Genomic DNA, 22,605 nt, shown 5'->3' on the forward strand with positions numbered 1-22,605 from the left:
GATCTTGAAAATCGTAAACTTTTTCTGTTTATTTCAAGTCAAACCAGGGCTGTTCAACACTAGCTGCTATATTACAAATTCTGCATAGGGGAAAATAATGAAAAAAATCTCTGTGATCTCCGTTTTGTAAGGGGACATTAAAAATCCAAAGCATGCAGCAACATATAATAAGCCCCAGGCTATATCCTGAAATTTCCTTCAGAAAAAAACATCCAGAAATTAACTTTAAGATTTTAGGAAGAGTTGCTGGGGGAACCTTTTAGTTAGAGAACTTATTTTCCCCAGAAAGCCTGAGGGGGAAAAAAAACTGCAAAAAAATAAACTAATTAATATTTTAAATTCAATACCAGCGTTAGTAGCTCTGATGTTACTCTGTGTATTTTGGAAAATCTGTCTAGCTTATTCTGTCTTCATAATAATCTTAGCTACACAATGAAAATAATGCAAAGTTTGAGCAGATGTCTAAACATAAGTTTTGCGATCACTCATCTTTATAGGATTTATTTATTTATTTATTTATTCATGTAACGACACGAGTAGATCCTATTTTGTTTTAAAAAACAAAGTGCAGCCAGCAGAGGGCAGTGCAGACCAATATAATAATACCAGTGGGGGTAAAATGTAATATTCTAAGCAAATTAAGGCATACATATTTTACCTAACTTTATTTATATATCACTAATTTGCATCATGTGTTATGTTGCACTAATACCTATAGTAGATAAAGAGGTTTATTTCCAATCAAGGAATGAAGCCCATTATACTTAGTTACATTCTGAATGAATTCAGTCATATAGTCAAATTGTAACTCTAAAATCCATAATATGTAAAAAAAAAAAAAATGGTTCTACTGAGTAAAACGAGTTTTTTTCAAACCTTCTCTATGATATTCCCTATTCATAACAATAAACAGGATTGCAGAGGAGGCTGGCCTTTTGAACAAAGATGCTTTCTATTTGTCTTTTTAACTTTTTTGGCCTTTTCCATATTTCTTAACAAGAAAAGGGTAAAACTGTTTCAAATCAAACGTAATACTACAATGTAATATTTACACATGATGATCAAGCCTCACAAGAATATTCATCATACTGAATGAAAGACAGAAATAGCAGCATGGTAAGAGTGAATGAGTGGCTGATTTGTATATCACGTCTCATTCAGTAAAAGCAGCAAAGGGTTAAAAAGTATTTAATGTATTTTAGCTTCTTTTTGGTGACTGTTCTGAAATGATAAATTGATGCAAACAGATGTAGGTCATTTATCTAATCCTGGCTGTAACCAAACTATGTAGCTGAAAAAAATCATGGACAGAGGACCAGGTTAGCTATCAAGGGCAGATAATATATAAAAAGTAGGTTACCTAATCAGTGACTCTAAGATGTTGGGTAATTTTAATTTTTTATATTATATTACACATAATTAAAGCTACCAGACTCCCAATAAATACTAATAACTTCATTTCTTTGTGAAATAATTAAATTAATACTAATAAATAAAACCCAATAAATAAATAACATACAAATTTAAAGTGGGCCTATTATTTGAAAGTAGCTTTTTTAAGAACCAATTATGTCGTGTTCTTGGAAGTTGTGTTTTCACTGGAATCACAGCTTTAAAATATGTCACTCTGCCACTGTACACATCTCCATGAAGGTGTTTCTAAAAAGGCAAACCTTCTTGGCTTTTATATGCAAGCACGCAAAAATACAAGGTAAAAATCTGGAGGAGTCACTGACAGGATTTTCTGACGCATTCACTTCCTCATTTTGTTTTTTTCAGTTCCATCCTACCATATTAAATTTCTTCAGTTAAGAGCTGTTGGCTGCTTTTCATTCACTCCGCACTTTGGCTTACTTTCAGAAGATGTGTATTATTCATTGCACTAGAGAAACACTTCTTAACCCAGAAAAGTCTTCTTCATACCATTGGTTATTTATATTCATATAGTTTGAGTTTAATGATGTACTCACATCTGTTTACTGCAAGATTCTTGGGGAAATAATAGTTTAATTTCAGTTCCTCTTCAAAAATTCATCAACCTGCCAGTCATTTACCACTTTAGTCACTGGTTTACACTGGAAAACACACAAGCAAGTGCCAGGTGTCATGTTTCATGTTTCAGAGAAGCAGATTTATATCAAGCTATGTACTGTAAGTTGTTTAAATGAAGGTGAATCCAGTCTTTATACTAAGGTAGCTCATGGACTAAACCTGAGTCAAATTATTGCCTCATATTTCTGTTCTATCAGAAAAGAAATCTCAAAAAGTCCCTGAACTTGGAAAAATTAGAAGTAAACACATTTTTGGCTTGAGAGTTTCTCATTTCTTTCACCCACATTTAAGGAAACAGAAAATAAGACCTCAAATGGACCTACTAAATTGACAAAGCAGTAGCATTTATTTGTTATCTGTCTTGTTTTGAAGTTATTTGTATTTTATTAAAGTTGTTTCACAGTTTGTTTTTTTGCTGTTTTACACATTTCTGTTGCCTTTAATCAACTCATGTTGAAAAGTTATTATTGTTCAAAAAAGACCTTCCATTCCTTGTTTCCCATTTTTTTGTCTCAGTTACCATTATCCTGTTTCCATGGCAACTCATTACCACCTGTTACTCATCACTCACCTGTGTCCACTCACTCAATTACTTCTGCTTGTATATATTTAGTCCATGGTTTTCACCGTTCAAGGATAGGTCCTCACTAAATCCATTCCCAGGAATCTAGCCTTTGTGCCAGCTTCGAGCCAGCTTCTGTTCTAATTAAAATGTTTGAGAGAGGTTTTAAATTACATGATTCAGCAGCATCATTCACAGTTTCATTTTCTTTGGTTTGTTTTTTTTATTATTCCCTAGTCTATCTACATCTTAATTTTTTCATGCTTGTTGTCTTTAAAACACATGATCATATTTATCTTGAGGGAATGCATTTTGAAATTATTTGCACCTGAAATATGTCTGTTGGAAAAAACTTCTGAATCATGTAAAAATCCCTGTGTAAGCAGTGTGTAAATTAGCCAGTAAACTGTATCATTTGTGTATACTTACTGCAAAGTCCCGGTGATTTTTTACTGTCCTTTGTCTGTAAGTGTCAAAGTTTATTTCAAATCTCTATGATTCCACATTAAGTAGCTTGATTTATTTGCCCTGACACACTAAACTGCTAAATTATTTGCTACACCCAGCTATTTCTGAGCTGGACCTTCTTTTTCCTTTAAATTTCCTTTTGGTTCATACTGACATGATGACATTATGCAGTTGCTTTAAATTTGCATACCGACAAATTTATGTCTGGTGACTATGGAGATATAATATAGCAAACTCATTTGTGTGACGGTGCATTTCCTGCTGGAGGTATAATTAGGAGATGGGTATACTGTTGTCATAAAGTGGTGGACATGGTCAGCAAAAATACTCATATAGGCTGTGGTGTTTAAACAATGCTCAGGTGTTACTGAGAGGCTCAAAGTGTTCCAAGAAAAACACTTCCATACCATTACACCACCAGCACCCTTAACTGTTGATACAAGGATGGATCCATTTTTTCATGTTGGTTACACCAAATTCTGACCCTAGCATTTAAATGTTGTATTCTGTCCAAGTTATGGTCTTAGTGTCTTGTTCCAAGCTAATAGAAGTGGCAACTGTGGAGGTTTTCCGCTGCTGAGGTTCATCTGCTTTAAGGTTTGACGTGTTGTGTATTCAGAGATGGTATTCTACATACTTGAGATGTAATGTTTGATTATTTGAGTTACAGTTGCTTTTCTTCAACTCAACCTTGTCCATTCTCCTCTGACATGTGCAAGACATCTTTCCCCACTTAGCTGCGGCTCACTGGGTATTTGCCCTTTTATTGGCCATCCTCTGTAAGCCTATACATGGTTTAGCAAGGAAAGCCAAGTATATCAGCGGTTTCAGAAATTCAAAAATCAGAACATATTGTAGCAACGGTCATGCCACATTTAGTGTGGCATAGATTATTAAAGTTTTTCAAAACTTTTATGTATATCTAGAACAGCTATTCTGTAACAGCAATAATATAATACAAAGTAAAATGTTTAAATTATTCTCATCCCTCTAAAAAAACAAGTAGGATTTCCAGGACTGTAATTGATCTGAATGCTAGTAGAAACAAACACATAAGCATTGCAAAACAAATGACACACCTTCAAATGATGTTGTGTCATCATGTGACCATTTTGTTTTTCAGTAGAAGTTACACATGAGCTCCTGAAATATACAATGAATGACATAGTCTGTTTTGGGAAAAGAATCTGTTGTAAGTGTTCCTCACAGCTGCTGTGACTGACTGGTTTATAATAATGGAGAAAAAAAAAGTGACTTGGTTAAGTAAGAAGGCTGTCCAGTGTTTAAAGCTACAATATTATTGGCTGCAGTTTTTATCCTGTACTAATCACTGCAGGAGTTAAAACAAAACAATCATTAAAATTCTTGCAGCATGCCCTTCCCTCTGACAAAGACGCTGACATTTGCATCAAAAGGTGAATCATGCCACAAATATTCCCCGGTAATCAGACCTCACCAACATTTGTTTTCCTCTTTATCCTGCAGTAAGCTCGTAAGTCAGACAGCCTGACTCCTTTCAACGGTTGGGGTTTTTTATGATATCTCTGACTTGAAACCTTCAGCTACTGCACTCAAGGAGAATTTAGACATGTAAATCAACATGTTTTTCTGTTGCTGTTGTATGACTAATGTGATTGTGACTTCTTGGCTGACATGTTCAGACAAATCGTACAGATTCTGCCAAACATTTTACACCCTAGAAATTACACGAATTCCCACATTTCGTTTATCTTATAAACACAGTGTTTGTTTCTGATTTTGTTGGAACATGCAAAGAATTAAGTATTCCTCAGACCCTGACTCTCAGGAAACCTGATTAAAAATAATGAAAGTAAAAATTACTATATACAGTGGTGAGAACAAGTATTTGATACACTGCTGGTTTTGTAGATTTCCCTACTTGCAAAGCATGTAGAAGTCTTTAATTTTTATTATAGAAACAATTGTGAGTGACGGAATCTATAACAAAAATCCAGAAAATCACATCGTGTCATTTTTAAGTAATTAATATGCATTTTATTGCATAAGTATTTGATCACCTAACAACCAGTGAGAACTCCGGCTCTCACAGACCTGTTAGTTCTGCTTTTATTGTACTGTTTTATCTCTGATGTCCTTGAAGATCGTTCTGGTCTTGGCCATTGTTGAAAGGTTGGTGTTTTGAGTGTATGGACAGTTGTCTTTTATACAGATAACGAGTTCAAACAGGTGCAGTTAATACAGGTAATGAGTGGAGAACAGGAAGGCTTCTTAAAGAAGCCTTCAAAGCACAATGACCCAAAGTATACCACCAAATTTGTGGTTTAAGAACAACAAAGTGGTTCTGATTACACATCCCTGATCTCCGTCCCATAGACAACAAGTGAGCTGAACTGAAAAGCGATCTATAAAGGTGGCCTACAAACTGGACTTGTTACACCAGTTTTTTCAGCAGGAATGGGCCAAAATTCCAGTAAACCATTGTGAGATGCTTAAGTAGGGAAAGGTAATGTGTTTGACTCAAGCCATGCAACATAAAAGGAAATTCCACTAAACACTTTGAAGATTTATGTAAACCTTTTGAATTTGAAGAAAGTAATTTAATTTATTCTGGTATCTAGCAAATAAAAACAATATGGTATTTCCAATTTACCTTAACATGATACCTTAAGTCTGACTTAATGTGAGACTGTTTGAGGGAAAAAGGTCATGTGACTATCACTACATAGTATATAAATATCTTTAAATAGTAAGTGTGCCTTCTAATATTTCCCTCCTCAGACTATATATGCAACAGCTGAGTTTTTATTTTTTTTTATTTTGAGGGACTTTCAGACCAAACAGTTCCACGAGCTCCCCCTAGAACCCCTTCAAGCATGTTGTTTTTACCTATTTGCATTTGCACTACAGATATGAATACAGAGGTGAAGTCCACACATCTATGAAGCAGACTGAATGAGGAAATTCAGATTTGCCTAAAAGTGCAAAATTACCAAGAGTTCCAACATGTAGCTTAAAAGCCAGAATTTAGAAATCTACACACCCACCAGCAGCTCTTCAAAGTTACTGACAATGGATGGATGAATAGATGTCGGGTTTTCTAACCACTGATTCAAAATTAGCTCAAATCAGGAAGTGATCTAAATGAGGTCATCAAGGGGAACTTTCCCGAAGCTGAATTAACTCACATATGTTTTCTGATGAAATCAGATGAGTTGCGACTGTCCGAAAGGTCACAGTTTTAAAGAAGAGGAATTCCAACTCATGTCTAAGTAGTACTCATGCTTTCATAAAGGCCACAAAAATCCTCTATCTTTTGTTAATTCACATTTTGTCTTCTGTTAACTTGTTAAGCCCGCCGTCAGGTTGAGCAGAGGGATGCCCATTTTTCGCCAGCTCTAAAAATTGGTCAAACACCGTTAGGTGTTTTTTCCTAAATCCCTTGCAAGAGGAGACTTTAATCTTTACAAAGCAATTCACTAAATTTGTTTTCACAAGTACTTTTGGTTTTACAGCAATTTAAACACACAAGATGTTGCTTAAGGGTCCCTCAGGCATATCTGAGTCTACAGATAAAATGCTACAGGAAACATATGCTTTTTCCCCACCCCCTCATTTTTGGTACCGATGGAAACTAGAGAATCCCACCCTTGCAGCGATGTATCGCACGACTTCCGCACGTCTTTCAGACGTTTTCCAGTCACATAATTCCCATGCGTATCTGAGGTTATAAAAGCGGTAGTAACACACAGCTTGCACATAGCTGGCTTGTTGTTTTGTTGTTTTTCTGTGAACTTCGAACATTATAATGCTGCAAAAGAGTAAAATGAGCACTCTAGAAGCCTTGGAAAAAATGTTGCTGGGCAGTGACCTCGAAGTAGAAGATTCTTCGTACAGCAGCATAAATTTTGAAGTAGATGAAGATAAGGAACTTCTTTGGGACCTGGTTCACAAGTAAGTTATAGTATTACTTTTTATTTCCAACAAATTTACATTACATGTCAGCTATTTCAACAATGCTTTACCATTTTTCACGTTTGTAACTACTGTTGAGTGGAGTGTCGGGATTTTATTTGTGATTGATTTAACCAGTTATTTTAGCCCCCCCTTAGAACAGGACAGCAAGGCTTGTTTGTGGAACTGGTTGAAGGCCTGTTATTTTTTTGTCTATAGTAGGAAATACTTTATTAAGTGTATTTTTACAGGAGGCAGGACCATTTGGCACTACAAGGACCCAGCATCCCACTACTTAGGTTGAGGCCTTATCTTCTTCTTCCAGGCGAAAAGTCTGTTCTGCAAATTATTATGGATACAAAATAAACATGATGTTCCATTAAAACGAAGAAGATGAGGAGTATGAGCCACCGGCCAGTCAGCTATGAAAGACAAGGTAGCTTCTGTCCCAAGAAAAAGGAGCAGCTCATCCGAGCCAACAAAGAGAGGTAAACAACTCTCGAGACAGGCAAGTCAGGCTACTTCTACACATGATGATGACTATGAGGAAAAGTGGCACTCTCCAGGTGAGCCTGACATTGGGGCACAAGCTCGTACATTTACCCTGGGGATCCTCCAGGGCCTAAACTTGACACCAAAACATTATGGTCACCATTGACCCTGTTGAAGCTGTTTTTTTAGTGCAATCACCATCCAGAACATAATCAGTAATACCAATTCAAATGGCCAAAGGACAATTTCAGCTGGCAAGAAATTCCTGTGGTCACCAAGTTTGTTTATATAGTTTTTATTGCTAATTGTTCTTGTACATTTGTTTACATTGTTTTTTTATTGATGGTCGTTTTTTGCACATTTGTTTATATAGTTTTTATTAATAATCGTATTTGCACATTTGCATACAGTGTTTTTCACTGCTAATTATTTTTTTCAATAACATTTCTCCTGTTGGAGAATAAAGGATACAATCTAGTTTGATTTCTTTTCATTATATTGATTTTATGTGGTGCACAGTTGTACATTTTTATTATACACAGGATAAATGTCATGACCAAAGGCTATGTCAAAGGCAGAAGGACTCCTACAATGGAAATCAACACTTTTATTTGACAAGATTCCCTTCTATGAGATGAAAAACACATTCCCAGCTACTCCTGGCACTATGCCCACTAAAACCTTTGTGGAACACATATGCCTTAACTGATTCAGTCCAGATTTCCTGCAGTTATAATCAGGATGTTGATGAATAAAACCTGAGGCTTCTCCTAGGACTTCTAAAGGATTTTCATGGTGTTTGCAATGTTTATTTAGAAAAAAACTGGCACAGCTCAAAATTTTTTAATTTTTTTTCTTTGTTTATTCACAAATAAATCAGACGTAGTAGTTACAATAGTGGTTCCACCTTAACATAGGTACCAAAAGTTTGCATTTAGACTTTATACCTGTGGAGCTATACTTGATTTATTTCAGTTATGGAATTTCAGCCTAAAATTGCTCTAAAAACCACTCAGGGCTTATTACACACTCAAACCAGGATTTTCAGGAAGATTTTCCATGGTGAGAAAGCATTATTTATTACCCAAAGAGGTCTATATTAAATAACTTAAAATTGAGGCCACATTAAAGCAGGTGCACAAGTTAGCAATCAACATATATGCCAATCTGATGAAGGCAGCTCTAGAATGTGTCAGGATCTGTGCCATGTCTGTTTGTTCGGTGCTATTTACTGTGCTTAACCTCTAGATGGTGTGGAACCTGGAGGAGAGATGACAGGTGTTCTCTATCCCCCTGATTACCTGCTGAGGAGTATTTAAGGAGGAGGCTGCCAGCAACTCACTGCCAGCGTGTTGCCCTTAGTGGTACAGCTCAAGCCAAACCTTTGTCTTGACCTTGCCTTGTACTTTTGGTAATTTTGTATTTGTTACCTTGCAGGTTTACCAGAACCTGACATTGCCTTCTGTATTGAACCCTGCCTGGATTACCGTCTTCTGGAAAGAAGCTATCCAGCTCCATGAACAAAGACTCAAGCCTCTTACTATTTCGTTAGATCACACCGGCTGGCAGCTTCCTGATTCCTGCGTTCCTTGGATCTCCTTCTACAAACCTTGTCCACCCTCCTCCATCCACTGCACCAACTTCAGAAACTCTTGGACTTACTAAACATTCTGGCACACCAGTATTCACCATCTCCTGTCTCACGGGTAAACAACCCCTTGGTCTCTCCACCCCCCTCTGGCAGATCTCTCCATCAATCCAGTAAGGCAGAATTATTATTTAAGAATTTAGATCCAGAGTTATCCCTTGCTTACCGTTCTGTTTATTTTACAGTTGGTATCCCGGTTCCAGTTCCCTGCACATTTCCTTATATTGTAAATAAATTCCTTACCGTTAAACTCAGTCTCCTGAATTGCTTTCTGCATGTGGCTCAAATCTGTTCGAAACAATATGACAGAATGTATCTACTCCAGACCTGTAATCTAAAGGAGAAGACATACTTCAGTGGCTTGATAAGCTGAGTTCTGTCAAGTGAGTGTGGTGATCTGATTCAAAAGAATGCCAAACACCAAAAACAAACAGTGATAATGGCTAAAACAGAAGGAGAAAAAAAGGGGAGGTAAATGGAAATTATCAACAGTTTTATATGGATATCATTCATGAAAAGGAAGTACGGAAAATTTCTTGCATGTGTCCTTGCTCATATTTCTCTGTATTTTGTACACAAACAAATAGGATTCTAGCCAGACAAATGTTTCCTATGATAAAACAATCAATCCCTCAATCAAAACAACTTAAGAAGGAAGCTCAATATCCCTAACCTTTTTTTTTTTTCTTCCTGGAAGTTAGTTGAAGATCAATATCACTTTCTTTCTCTGTCCATTAAACAATAAGCTACAAGCATCAAAAGCCCGTTTAGTTGTGCCTGGGAACTCTAAGTGAGAGGCCATTTCTACTTTATAAACAACATGATTCTGACTGATTCCTAAGCCCATCAAGTTGATCCTTGCTCTTTGCAAGGACAGTGATCTGTGAAGCCAATTTAATGAGTGAGTTCTTTGACCAATGAAACAACTGCAGCTGTCCTGTCTGTTTAAAACAGGAGAAGTTCTGTCCCTGCAGCCAAGTTTTCCCCATACAGAGCCATTATTACTCCACCCCATAATCACACAGGTACAGTATGGCTTCCAGTACTGGTCCTCATCTCAGCAGGATGATCTCCTTTCATTGGGTAAATGTATCAGACTCATTAGTGAGTTGACATGTACTTACATGAAGAATGAATGCTGATGTCAGCCATCTATACAAGATGCATTGCATCTTTTTTCCTGATAGGTGTGCTCTGATGGTAGACAATGAAAAAATTAATGGACTTCCTACTAATGGGGTTAGATTGCAGTAGACCTAAAAGGTCAGCTCAAACAGGAAACTTTTACAATGTGATAAAAGAAATATATGACATGCAAAAAGTTGAAAATATACATCTATTTTTAAGATGAGTACACTTAAATTTGTATACAGTACACTGTATGTTGAGGTTTTGTGGATTTTCTTTTCTAATTTAGCTTTATTTCATGTATTGTTTCAAGTTTGTCAGGCTTTTTGCTACAGCACTCCTGTATTTACAATACTTGTTCAATGTTCATACACCTCAAACCTTTTTTCACATTTTGTGTGCCACAAACGTTTACTGGAATTGTAGATGATTGACAAACAAACAAAGGTGCATAATTGTGAAGGGGAAGGAACATGATTCACATTTGTATTTGGCTCCCCTGACATATGAACTGATTTTAGACCATTCCTTCATAACAGTCTCACGTCTTTTGCAACCTTTGTAAGATTTTCTTGCACGATTCCTCTATATTTAGCTCCATCCATCTTCCCATCAACTCTGAACAGTTTGCCTCTCTGTGTATTCCCACAGCATGATGCTGACAGTAGTAGCACTGTTGCCTTGCAGCAAGAAGGTTCTGGGTTTGCCTCCCAGCCAGTGGCCTTTCTGCAAGGAGTTTGTATGTTCTCCCTGTGCATGCGTTGGTTCTCTCCGGGTACTCCGGCTTCCTCTCACAGTCAAAAAACAGGTCAATCTCTAAATTGCCTTTAGATTTGAATGGGTGTGTGCATGGTTGCTTGTCCTGTATGTCTCTGTGTTGCCCTGCGATGGACTGGCAATCTGTCCAGGATGTGCTCCGCCTCTCACCTGTAGAAAGCTGAAAATAGGCACCAGCTGGGACCCTGTTCAGGAGGAGGAGGTATAGAAAATGGATGGATGGGTTTAGGGTGATTTTACAGTGTATTTCTTGCCACATATTACATTTTTACCTAAATGCGAAAAGAATGTTTGGTTTCAGCTAAGCAGAGCAGCTTCTTCCATGTGTTTGCCATGTCCTCAACAACTTGTGGCAATCAGCAGATGGGACTTTTCTATGGGTTTCTTTAAACAACGCCTTTCTTCTTCCCAGTCTTCCATAAAAGGCTATATTGTATGTAGAGTGCACAGCTCCAATTGCCCTGTCAACAGACCCTCCTACTTAAGGTTTTGGATATCTGCAGCTCCTCCAAGTCTTGGTATATTGGTGGTTGTGCCACACTTTACATTTTTAAAAGATGGAATAAACAGCTCTCTGTGGGATGATCATTGTTTTGTAATAGTTATTAGCACCAACTAGGACAATCACAATAGAGAAAAGTTATACTGCAACTTTATTCCTGACATGTCTAATATGTTCCTTGGTAGATCAAACTACCAAGTACCATGTACAGAAAAAAATAAAATTACATTCAGTTGGAAAAACAGTTTTGCCTTTCTTAACTGACAGAATGGTTGATCAAGAATGATACCCTCTTATTTAGCTTTATTAAACACTCAAAAAAACACAGTTTTACACAAACACCTCAGGGCTTTTCCACGCCCTAAATTTACTGTTACAGATTCTCGCACAGTTTTAGCTTTGATTATATGCATACTTCTACCTTCTACCTTAAGCTGCTTTTTTGTGTTGTCATTCTTAAATTCTCTAACCTAGAAATATTGCACTATTTGCATAAATGATGTCATGTGATTAGATTTGTGGCCATTTAGGCATTCTACTTCATAAGAAAGTCAAGATGAAGAGGGGGAGTTAATGAGGGAATGTGTTTTTTGGTTACTTTTTCCCACTCAACACCCTTTTCCTCCCTTACTGCAATGATCATTGTGCCCCACATTCCTAAGTAAGGTCTGCCGGACAAGTTCAGTCCTGTCAGCTATACTGACTTCAACACACTAAGAGAAAAATTCAAACTGTCTCTGTGCACAATAATGGAGAGGATAGGTGGGAGAGTATAACCAGAAAACAATCGCACTTCTAACACTTTGTTTCTTCTACAGGCTCACCAACATGACCTTGAACACAAGATTAGATTCAGTTATTGCATCTCATGAAGGCTATATAGTTCGCAAGTTTGGGACTGTATTTGTTAAAATTGCACAAGTCTGTTGGAGAACATATACTGGAAAGTCAGAGGTCAGTTGCTCTGCACCATATCAGATGACATATACTCTAAATGGCAATTCTGTGATCTAGCAGAAATCTGACATCAAAAATAACACCAGTGTTTAAAATTCACTGTAGGACTGAGTATGCTTGAAGAATATCTTTGGCATTACTTTTGTTTACTGTACTGTACAGATTGTGATGTAGTTTTTGAGTTGCTATAGTTTTCTGTGAACACAAATGAAAAAGGCTATCACCCAACTTTTTCTTTGCCCAACTAGTCTGGATGGCAACGCTGCAATATGTAGACTACAGTGTTAGAACAAGTACACATCTAAAACATATAATGACACAGGTCCTTGAGGATCAGAATACCCCTGATGTAGACTGGTTGTACTTGGACCACAGTGATTCACACTGATTTGTGATATAATTTTATGGAAATGGTAAATGGACTAGCACCTTTCTAGTCATATCCACTACTTAAAGTGTTTCATATTAAAGCCAAAACCGAGGAAATAAAAATTTTCCAGCAGTGCAAATCACCACAGAACCATAGCTGGAAATTAGCTAAAAATGATAAATATTATTTCCTTATTAGGTGAAACACTATAACCTGCAGATTGGAAACAGAAAACAAATAATTTGACTGTGTCTCTTTTTTCATTTCTCTTTATGTTGATCCTTAAAGTTATTTTCAGTCAGAAGACATGTTGACATTTTTATTTACTGTTGTAAAATGTCTTGTATGCATTTCTAGGCTACAATTTTTTCTTTTGCTATTTAACTGGCTTGCATGTTTTTCATGTGCAGGCGTAGGAGTTCTCCTGGTCCTGAAGCTTTTTCAGCAGCCCCAAAAACACACAAATTAGGCAAATTGATTAGGTTCGAAATTGTGCAAAGTTTTGAGTAGGCAAAGAGTATGTGTTTGAATGGTTGCTTTCTCTTGTACTCTTTGTTTCTGTGTTGGCACTGTGATAAACTGGGATTCTGTGCATTTCACCTGCCTGATTGTCGGATTGTATCAACACTGAATTTCTTATCTTGCTGTGTGTTAGACATATATTTGTGTTTATATTTTATGTTCATTTCAGTTCCATGCTTTTTGACATTTCCAGTATGTTTTGCCAAAGCAAACTAAGACCTGCAGGTAAGAGAAGACGCTTATTTATTAAAGGAATGTTTGTTTAGTTTCTATGTGCATCAGGTATCACCTAACAAACAAAAACTTAAAGATTGCAAATTTAATTTGATGATAAGCCAAATGTCAACGTAACCTCCCCTTTAAGAGCTGACAAAGTTGAAATATGTTTTGGCTATTTAGAAGCAACACAAAACAATGTCTTCATTCCCCAGCTACACTCACTGGCCAATTTATTTGGTACACCTTCACCTCATGGTGAAGATGACCAGCTGAAGTTTAAACTCAGCATTGAAATGGAGAAGAAAGGAGGTGTATAGGCCTTTGAATAAGATGGACTAGTTTGAGAAACTGGAAACATTGCCTAGTCCAGTGAGTGTCAGGTTCAGCTGCAGCATCCAGATACCACGGCCAGAATTTGGCAGTATTGTTGCTGACCAAAATCATCCTTTTATGACCACAGTGTACCCATATTCTGATGACTGGTTCCATGCAGCACTGTGGCATAGCTAAAATCATCTTAAGTTGGTTTTCTGAACATGCCAGTAAATTGGCTGTACACTAATGCTCTCCATAGTCACTAGGCCTAAATCCAATAAGAACGGCTTTGGGTTGTGGTGGAATGGGAGCTGCACACAATGGCAACATGCTATCATGTTTATATGGAGAAAAATCTCCGGGGAATGTGTGCGGCACTTTGTTGCATATGTGCAACAAGGAATTAAAGCACCTCCGAAGGCAGAAAGGGGTCAAGCCTGGAACCAGTGAGCTCTAACTAATAAAGTAGCCAGTGAGCATATTTAGTAACATTTATTCAAAAAACTACTTCACTCAGATTAATGGTGTCTTGGTCATAATTTAACTGCACTTATCTTCTTTCACCTTTAACTTCTAAAGAAGCCAATGTAGTTCATTCAGTGAGGACATCGATATGCATGATTCTGTTTATTTTAATCTGTTTGTTAAATGTCTTAATATTCTTATCTCTCATCACATGCAGGAACCTTTCTGTGGTCTTAGTTTGTATTTTCTTAGATACTTCCTGTCATTTTTAGGTCAATGTAACCTTGTAAGAAGCAAGCTTCATTCACAACAAATACTAATGAAATGGTAAGACAGCAATCCAGTCTTAAATGATTCAGTGAAGCGTATTCTGGAAAAGAATTTGTGAAAAAAAAGAAACAATTTGCATTTTATTGCTTATTTTATGTTATTATTTCATTTTATGGACCTGTACAGCACTTTGGTCGCTCTGGATGAGTAATCTATAAATAAAGCTTAATTGATTGGGCTCACAGTACTGTAACTTGATGCTTTGTTTTTTAGGAAAGTTATTCTATCTTTCTAATTATCTATAATGATCTTGTTCCTTGCCTGCTGTTTTTCATGTCCATGAACAGCGCCATCTATAATATTTCTTCTGACACCTACTCTTTACATTATTGATGTTTTAATTTTTTAGCCAAATGGGCTACAATCTCAAACATTGTATGAACTTGTATGCGTTTGATGGTCACGACATAAAAACATCCAACAGGTGCTTCTTAAAAAAAGATATTGTTATTGAAAGATTAATTGATTTTAGTTGTCAAATTCAAAAGGGGAAAATCAGATGCTTTATAGATTTAGTACACATATAGGGACATATTTTACTATTGATTTCTGTTATTTTGATGATTATAGCTGACTTTTAATAGAAACCTAATATTCAGCTATTCAGAAAATCTGAATTTTATTTAGATAACACTGAAAAACCAGGTAACCCAAAACACCTTAACAACTGTGCAGTCTTAGTCACTACAGCCATCTTTATTAACTTTGAAGGGTCAGTATAAGTCAATAAGGCAAAGCATTGTTTTCTTCTATTACCAGGATGGAACATTTCATTGCAAATACACTTTTTCATGTTTCGTGTTCGGCTACAGCTGAAGCAAGATGACTTGTTATAACAGAGTCTTGTCAGTGTCTCCGTCTGCGTACGAGTGTGTTAAAATATGTCTCAGGCGTGGCAGATGAGGACAGAACACTCCTTCGGGTATAGATCGGTGTCATGCTCGTGCAGGCTAACACTGTGATTGGATGGTTTGAAGAAACACATCTAGTCTAATTGGTCATTCCCCATTTTGTTACACCATTCAAAGAAGAAGTGTAATTTCCCCTTTAGAAAAAACAACATAAATAGAAAAATAAAACAAATCTAAGTTAGAAATATATTTTCTAAACCTTTATGGCTTTTACAAGGGACAAGATTTTGACCTGGTACATTTATTTTAACTGTTATTGGTTTGTACAAAACCTCTAAAGATGACAAAATCACTTCTGTAAACATCAAAAAACATCTCTTAAAATATTAAACAGTAAAAATCAATTAAAACCCCACATATATAATCCAAACAAATGTCACAAAATCTGTGTAAATTGAATACAACAACTCTTATATACAATGAGGGCAGTTTATATGCTGTTTAAAACATATGAAAATGTCTTGTTTAGGGCAACAAATGTCATATTTACATCTTTTTATTAATACAATCTGTGCTATGTTCTACCTTAAACCCAACACATAAATATGTTTTAAACTTGTCAATTCTCAATGCCTTGTTTATAAGGAAAAATGCAGAATACAAAGACTGTTTTGAAAACAAAACACCAAAAACATGTGGCAAAGACTTAAAGCCACAGAAGGTGATATGTATTTAACTATTAATCTACCGTAAATTGCACTTATAAAGCTAACTTGCATGGGAAGGACACTAAACCTGGGTAGAGACCCACATCCTCCTAAATCCAGCCCTGGGTATGTCCACTAAGCCACTTACTAGGGTTCCAAAATGTAAGCCAATACATGATTAATTAATTGCCAAAATGAATTAAAAAACATATATACTAAACTACCAAGACAAATAAACTGATACTGAATGAATATGCAGAGAAATTTGGATGAAATGCCAAAGTGTGGATAAAAAAAAGAGACACAAATTGTTGAAGAGGCAAACTGACCTGTAGTCAGTCTGTTTCTCCACCTAGACCTAAAACCGAAAAGTAACCAGAAAAAAACAACAATGGGTTTCTGCATGTGTTATCTGTTTACAAGTTATTATTCTAAAAGTTTTTTTTTTCTTCTGAAACTTAACAAAATAAATACTTTTCTTACTGGAGATCAGTGCAGGCTCAAATCTGAGGTCACACATAACCATGAACCACACAAAGTTAAAAATAAAACAAACAGGATGCAGACAAAATACTCAGGAAGAAACAGCTAAATGCTGAACTTCATAATACCACAAATATGTTTTTCAGATGCATTTTTTAATTAAAACTACCATCACAATTAGGCTCTATAAGCTATAATTTAGTTGTAAAACATCTTTCCAGTTGTGAATAAAAAAAAAAAAAACAGCACACTGACAGCTCATCAAACTTTCCCTCCAACTTTTAAAGTTGATAGCTCTAAAACACATTCCCATTTGGTTTTTCTTCCTGCCTTCCTCCTAACCTGACTGAAGTAGCCCTGCGTGCTGAGTCCTGTCTCTGCCATCTTTAATCCTCCCCTCCTCCTCTGTCGGTTCTTTCTAAGTTGAGAGGATGAGTCAAACAGGGGGTAGGATCCTTAGAACAGGATGTAAAGTTACAGGACGGATACCAGCAAGGAAGCAAGGGAGCCAGCTTAGATTACAGAGTAATCTTGTTTGTGGAAACTGTGTATGTGCATTGTAAATCAGCTTTAACTTTTGGTTATCATAGCATGGTAAGTAGTAGTGCATGGGGCAAGTAAACACAGTCTGCACAAGGATTAAAACGTTGCACTAAAACAAGATGTGTGGCATTATTAAAGAACTTAAAGCTGCACAAATGCTCAACCCAATCATATCTAATAAAAACACATCTTGGTCCAAATTTATTCTCTAAAAATGTGGCATGATGGGTATTACAGATGTATTTATTTTTCCTTCTGAGGCACTCATTATCATCATGGATTGATGACCTGGCAACTTTGAAAATAGTCACATAGGAAACAGTTCCAGCCTTTATTTAGGAGAATGTGTTGCTTCTGTTGGACTATATTATTTTCATAAAATGGACATATTTTTGTGCAATATGGGAGACTGTTCTGAATGTTTTTCTTTTATTTGCACACTCTGGGATTTTGAAGATTTAAAGTAATAAATATTATTTATCTGTTATTTTAAAGGATCATGTTGCGCTGCTAGTATAAATGGGACATGGGCAATTTTGGTAAATTTAACAGCTAGATTTATTTTTTTGAAAAAAGCACTACTGAGAAAAGCTGTTTGAGTGAGAGAAGCCCACAGTTTTTTAGTGATCTTATGTTAGCATGAATTTTTAAAAAGAAGACGACTCAGCAGGTGTGGTAGAAAACGTCTTATACTTCGAAGAGCACCAAACAAACTGAGATATTATGGATCAAAACTCTTGAGCTCAGAGAATTATATTTAACTTTAAAACCCTCCACTGCGCTTGAAGTATCCCTTATCTGTGCTACTCCATCCACCTGGAACAGACAGTGAGATAAATCATACCATAACAAATCTTCTGCTACTTTTTTTCAGTCCGAATACCCAAGGTTCTGCCTGTGTGGCCTCCATGGTTGCATGAATGCATCACATTTTCTTTGGTAATAGATCGTGTGTCTGTGTGTGTGTTTGTTATCCTCAGGTTTCCAGTAGGATAAAGACAGTCACTCATCGCAATCATCTATCCATGAGCTTTAGTGAAGGACGCATCTCCACAACAGAAGAGAAGACACAGACTAAGGGATGAGGTGGGGAAGGTTAATAATAAAAATAATAAAAAATGTATTGAAGATACTGTAGTTGCAGTAAAATTTAAAATTGTTATCCAAATCATAACATGATCTAGTGTTCCAATAGAAATCAAATTTCCATAATCGTTGTCCGCCAGAGAGAGGGAAGAAGAGAGAGTCAAAATGGAGAAGCTAGTTGGACGAGTTGTTGAAAGAAAACCAGCTGGATCCACCCATGCGCTCCTCACAGGTGCACACGGTTATCATGGGAAACAAAACAGTAGATGTTTTAGGCCTAAAGAAAACCACAGGAGAGGAGTCAATGTTAAAAGCAGAGATTAGTTTTTTAGCAATTTTCTCATAGTTACTTTAGCTCTATAGCAAACCATAACTGGCATCTAATCACAACATTTTATATAAGGAAGATGTCAGAATAACAGCAATGCAAAACTGCATTTGGCTAGTTCCTGAAAATATGCATGCATGCGTGCCTTACGCATAAAACCGAAACAAACATTATGTCATTGTCATACCTGAGTGATCAAATACTACTTCCTCATCAGTACTGCTCATAGCAGAGGAGTAACTTAGAAATGCAAATGTTAAAAAATGGCATCAGCCATGTGCATGGGTAATATAGTTCTGAGACTAGTACTGAAAACTGTTTATTAAAGTTTAAGGTCTATGGAATTAAATGAAGAAAACCTCCCTTGTAAAGAACAGTCTTGTCTATTGTTTATATGTCTATTATTTATATGTGGTTCCATTAAAGAGAAGCTGCATTAGCCTGTCTGTTACAACAACTAGGAATTCCATATTCTGATTCCAGGTAGGGACGGGATTGCATTGTTGATTGTTTTTAGAAATGAAAGATATCACTGTTGGTCGATGAAAGCATCAATATTAGCACTTGACATAATGGTGTAAGTCATTACACCAGTTAGTGTAAAGAAGTAGGCCAAGGGTGCTCAAGTCCAGTCCTCATGAGCCTCTATCCTGCAAGTTTTAGACACATCCCTGCTCCAACACACCTGAATCAAAAGGCTGAATTCCCTCATAAGCGAGCCATTCAGCTCTGCAGATGCTTGGTAACAAGGCATTCATTTGACTCAAGTGTGTTGAAGAAAAGATGTATCCAAAAGCTGCAGAAAAATTAGGACTCATGAGGACTGAACTTGGGCACCCCTGAAGTAGGCTATTTGATAATGAGAAATATTTGTTTGTGAGGCTTTGATTGTATGCAGTGACATATTTAAAGCAAAAAAACAATGTGACAAATGATCAAATGCTCTTGTTACTTTCATCATTATTAAGACCTAAAAAATGTGGTGATTCTCTAATCCCAAGTGTCTTTTTGAAATGATCAGTATCAGGAGTCCCTGACTGAAATTAACTACAGATAACCATTGTTAGTCTACTCCCGAGACCTGAGACAGCATATGGCGGTGCCAGTTTTTAAGAATTAACCCGTTTTCATGTTCACGGGTTATGAAACTGTGTTTTAGCATATGGAAATATCTAACTAACATGAATTTTGTAGCTTCTTATGTGTCATATGTGACCTGCTCTATATGCTTCGCCACCCAAACAGATGTGTTGGGAAAAACACAGAAGAGCACAGGTGAAAAAACTACTCATCGAGCGACATTCACAGTCATTTTGTGGCCAAGAGAAAAGCCTTTTCCATATTCTTTGTCCACATACGATTAACTGGAGCTGCACTAAAATATGGTTGGAGCCAAATTATCAGTGAATTGTATCAAACTATGCCAGAATAAGCCTAGCACTTGAGTAAACTGCACTGCATAAAGACACCAGGAGCAAGAGGTGAGATTATTGATGATAAGCTCCATGTGTCAAGTCAAAATTATCTTTAGGGGTGCCTAGCAGCCACATGGTTGTCAAAAAAAAACGGACACTACATCGTGTGAGGTAAAGGAGAGACAGGATCACTATTCTGATGTAGATATTTAGCCTTTTTGTTAACTTCACTTAAATTAAAGCTCGCAAGCATATCCATAGTATTGATAGTAATAAATTATCAATCTGGGACTACGTTTTCCACTGCTGATCTTAAACAACCGACTGTGTTTGATGGTTTATATGAGAGTTCATAACCATATGGTCTGTTTAAAAGGTGAGAATTTTTGTGTACAGGATGTTTTCAATAAGTTTGAGACACCATCTCAGACTTTCACTTGTAAAAGGCTTTTAGCATATTACAAATTTACTTGACAAGAAAGATGATCCAACAAATAAATAAAAATGCAAATGCAATGGATATAATGCTACATTGCATTTTGATTATTTAAGCTGTCATGGACCTCAGCATTCTACAACTCACAGATGCTTCGATAATCTTTTTTTCTCAAAAAAAAGTTGGCAGCTGCTGGTTGGCTTGACTTTATTCTTATCTGTGGTCTTGTGTTGGCAGATCAAACAGCTTTTGGTAAACAGCACAGACGCTGCAGGAAGACGCTTTAAAAGGAAAGCTGCAAGGCTCAGAAGAGGTCTTGTTTCAAAGCCTCAAACACAGTTACGACCCTGCTACTGCAAGTAGAGGTACTCAAGGCTGCATGTGCAAAGTGGAAACAGCCTTCGTAGCTACTGTACTGGTTTCGCACTGACATCATCAAACCCACACAACACACAGATAAATACAGGCAACATTAGCACCAAGATGAGCGCGTGGGGACACTTATCAGACTAAAACTACAGGTGGATAAATTGGTGATTGTCTGTGTGCAGAACTAAAACCGGTAATATTTGTATGCATGCCTTTAAAGTTTGAAATATTTAAAAAGATTTTTAATTTTCACAGAGGTTATAAAGTGATGGTATTGCGACGAACAAAGTGTGGAAAGCCCTCATGAATAAATGTCATAAATGGATCATGTGACCACTTTTTGTAGTATTTTTTAACAGTACTGCACATTGTGGTGTATCAATGCAAGGCAAATGGGGACACAAGTATTCAGAAAAAAGTTGCTGCTGACCCATTTCCTCAAACTAAAACTGCCCAACTTCATGATAAATAAAGTTATCAGTTTGACTTACCAGCAGGGGAGCGTCTTTAGTACGGTGACGCCACTCTGGAAAAAAAACAATGAAAACAGTTATTAGCTCTGATAGATGCTGTTTGCAAAAATTGCAAACTGTGGGCACTTGGTGACAAAAGTTGACCTTCTTACAATCTTTATTTCATCTGAAAAGATACTAATATATTCAGATGGAACAAACACAATGCTAACAAGATTAATTTAGTTCAAAATCAAGGTCAAACAACAGCAACTAAAAAAAACTAATTATATCACTGTTTTCTTGACACACTTTTGGGATGATCAATATCTCATTTAGACATTCTGGTGATGAAACAGTCTTAGAGGTCATTTTATATCTATTTATGTCATTTGTAATCCAGTGAGGTGGTGGTGGTTGGAGCAAATGATGCTGATTGTGTACTGAAACATTAGTAACATCTTTACTAAAGCAGCCCATCCACTATTTAGCAGTACTCTTAAAGGAATACTTCAGATTGTTGAAGTGATATTGAAAGTTCCACCATATCCTATCACTGTGAGTTTGCAGATGTTCTAAATAATCAGTGTGAAATAAACCTTTATCTAAATTTGGCAATTTAAAAGGACTCAAACTGAAAATATTCATACCAGAGAGATATAACACTGCTACAGTGGATATTAAGCACTGGTCAAATGTGTGTCTGTTTTCTAAGCAACTCCGAATATGGTACTTTTCTGGTCAAATGAAGCAAAACCATGATTACTGTTTAGATTTCTTAGGGAAATTATTCCAGTGAACTGATGAGTCCAGCTAATCGGATGGGTTGGTGCATCTCGATTAACTTTGGTGAAGTGACAAACATCTTCTGCAAAGGTTTAGACATGCGGTTTCTGCATATGTAGGGTTGTATCCCACAGGTAAGAAAATTTTTAGTTTAAGTTGTTTAAAATAGCTTAAATCTCCTAAAATGATCACCTTTTCTTGTAGCTTCAGGGCTATAAATTACATTGATAATTTCATCCATTTTCAACAGATAAGGGCAGTATTCTGATAAAAACTTCAAATACTTTGAACTATTCCTTTAAGTAAGTAAAAAATAAGTTGTTAACCTTGGTATTTTAAAGCACTTAGTGGACTGCGAATGCCACAAACCATTATCTGTTGATCTGAAAAAAACGTTGCTGAATTTTTT

General features: G+C 36.4%; 1 protein-coding gene across 1 annotated transcript in view; it reads right to left on the reverse strand.

Moving 5' to 3' along the window:
• Positions 1-15,412: 15,412 nt before the first annotated feature.
• si:ch211-264f5.6 (carcinoembryonic antigen-related cell adhesion molecule 1) overlaps positions 15,413-22,605 on the reverse strand; it is a 30,737-nt gene continuing 23,544 nt past the window's right edge. The window contains exons 9-10 of the mRNA XM_047383117.1: positions 21,450-21,484; positions 15,413-18,687 (exon numbers count right to left, since the gene is read on the reverse strand). Of these exons, the coding sequence (XP_047239073.1) occupies positions 21,466-21,484 (19 nt within the window). The 3' untranslated portion in view covers positions 15,413-18,687; positions 21,450-21,465. The remainder of the gene's footprint in view (positions 18,688-21,449; positions 21,485-22,605) is intronic.

This window comes from Girardinichthys multiradiatus, chromosome 13 (genome assembly GCF_021462225.1).
Source record: "Girardinichthys multiradiatus isolate DD_20200921_A chromosome 13, DD_fGirMul_XY1, whole genome shotgun sequence".
In the NCBI taxonomy this organism is placed as follows: Eukaryota; Metazoa; Chordata; class Actinopteri; order Cyprinodontiformes; family Goodeidae; genus Girardinichthys; species Girardinichthys multiradiatus.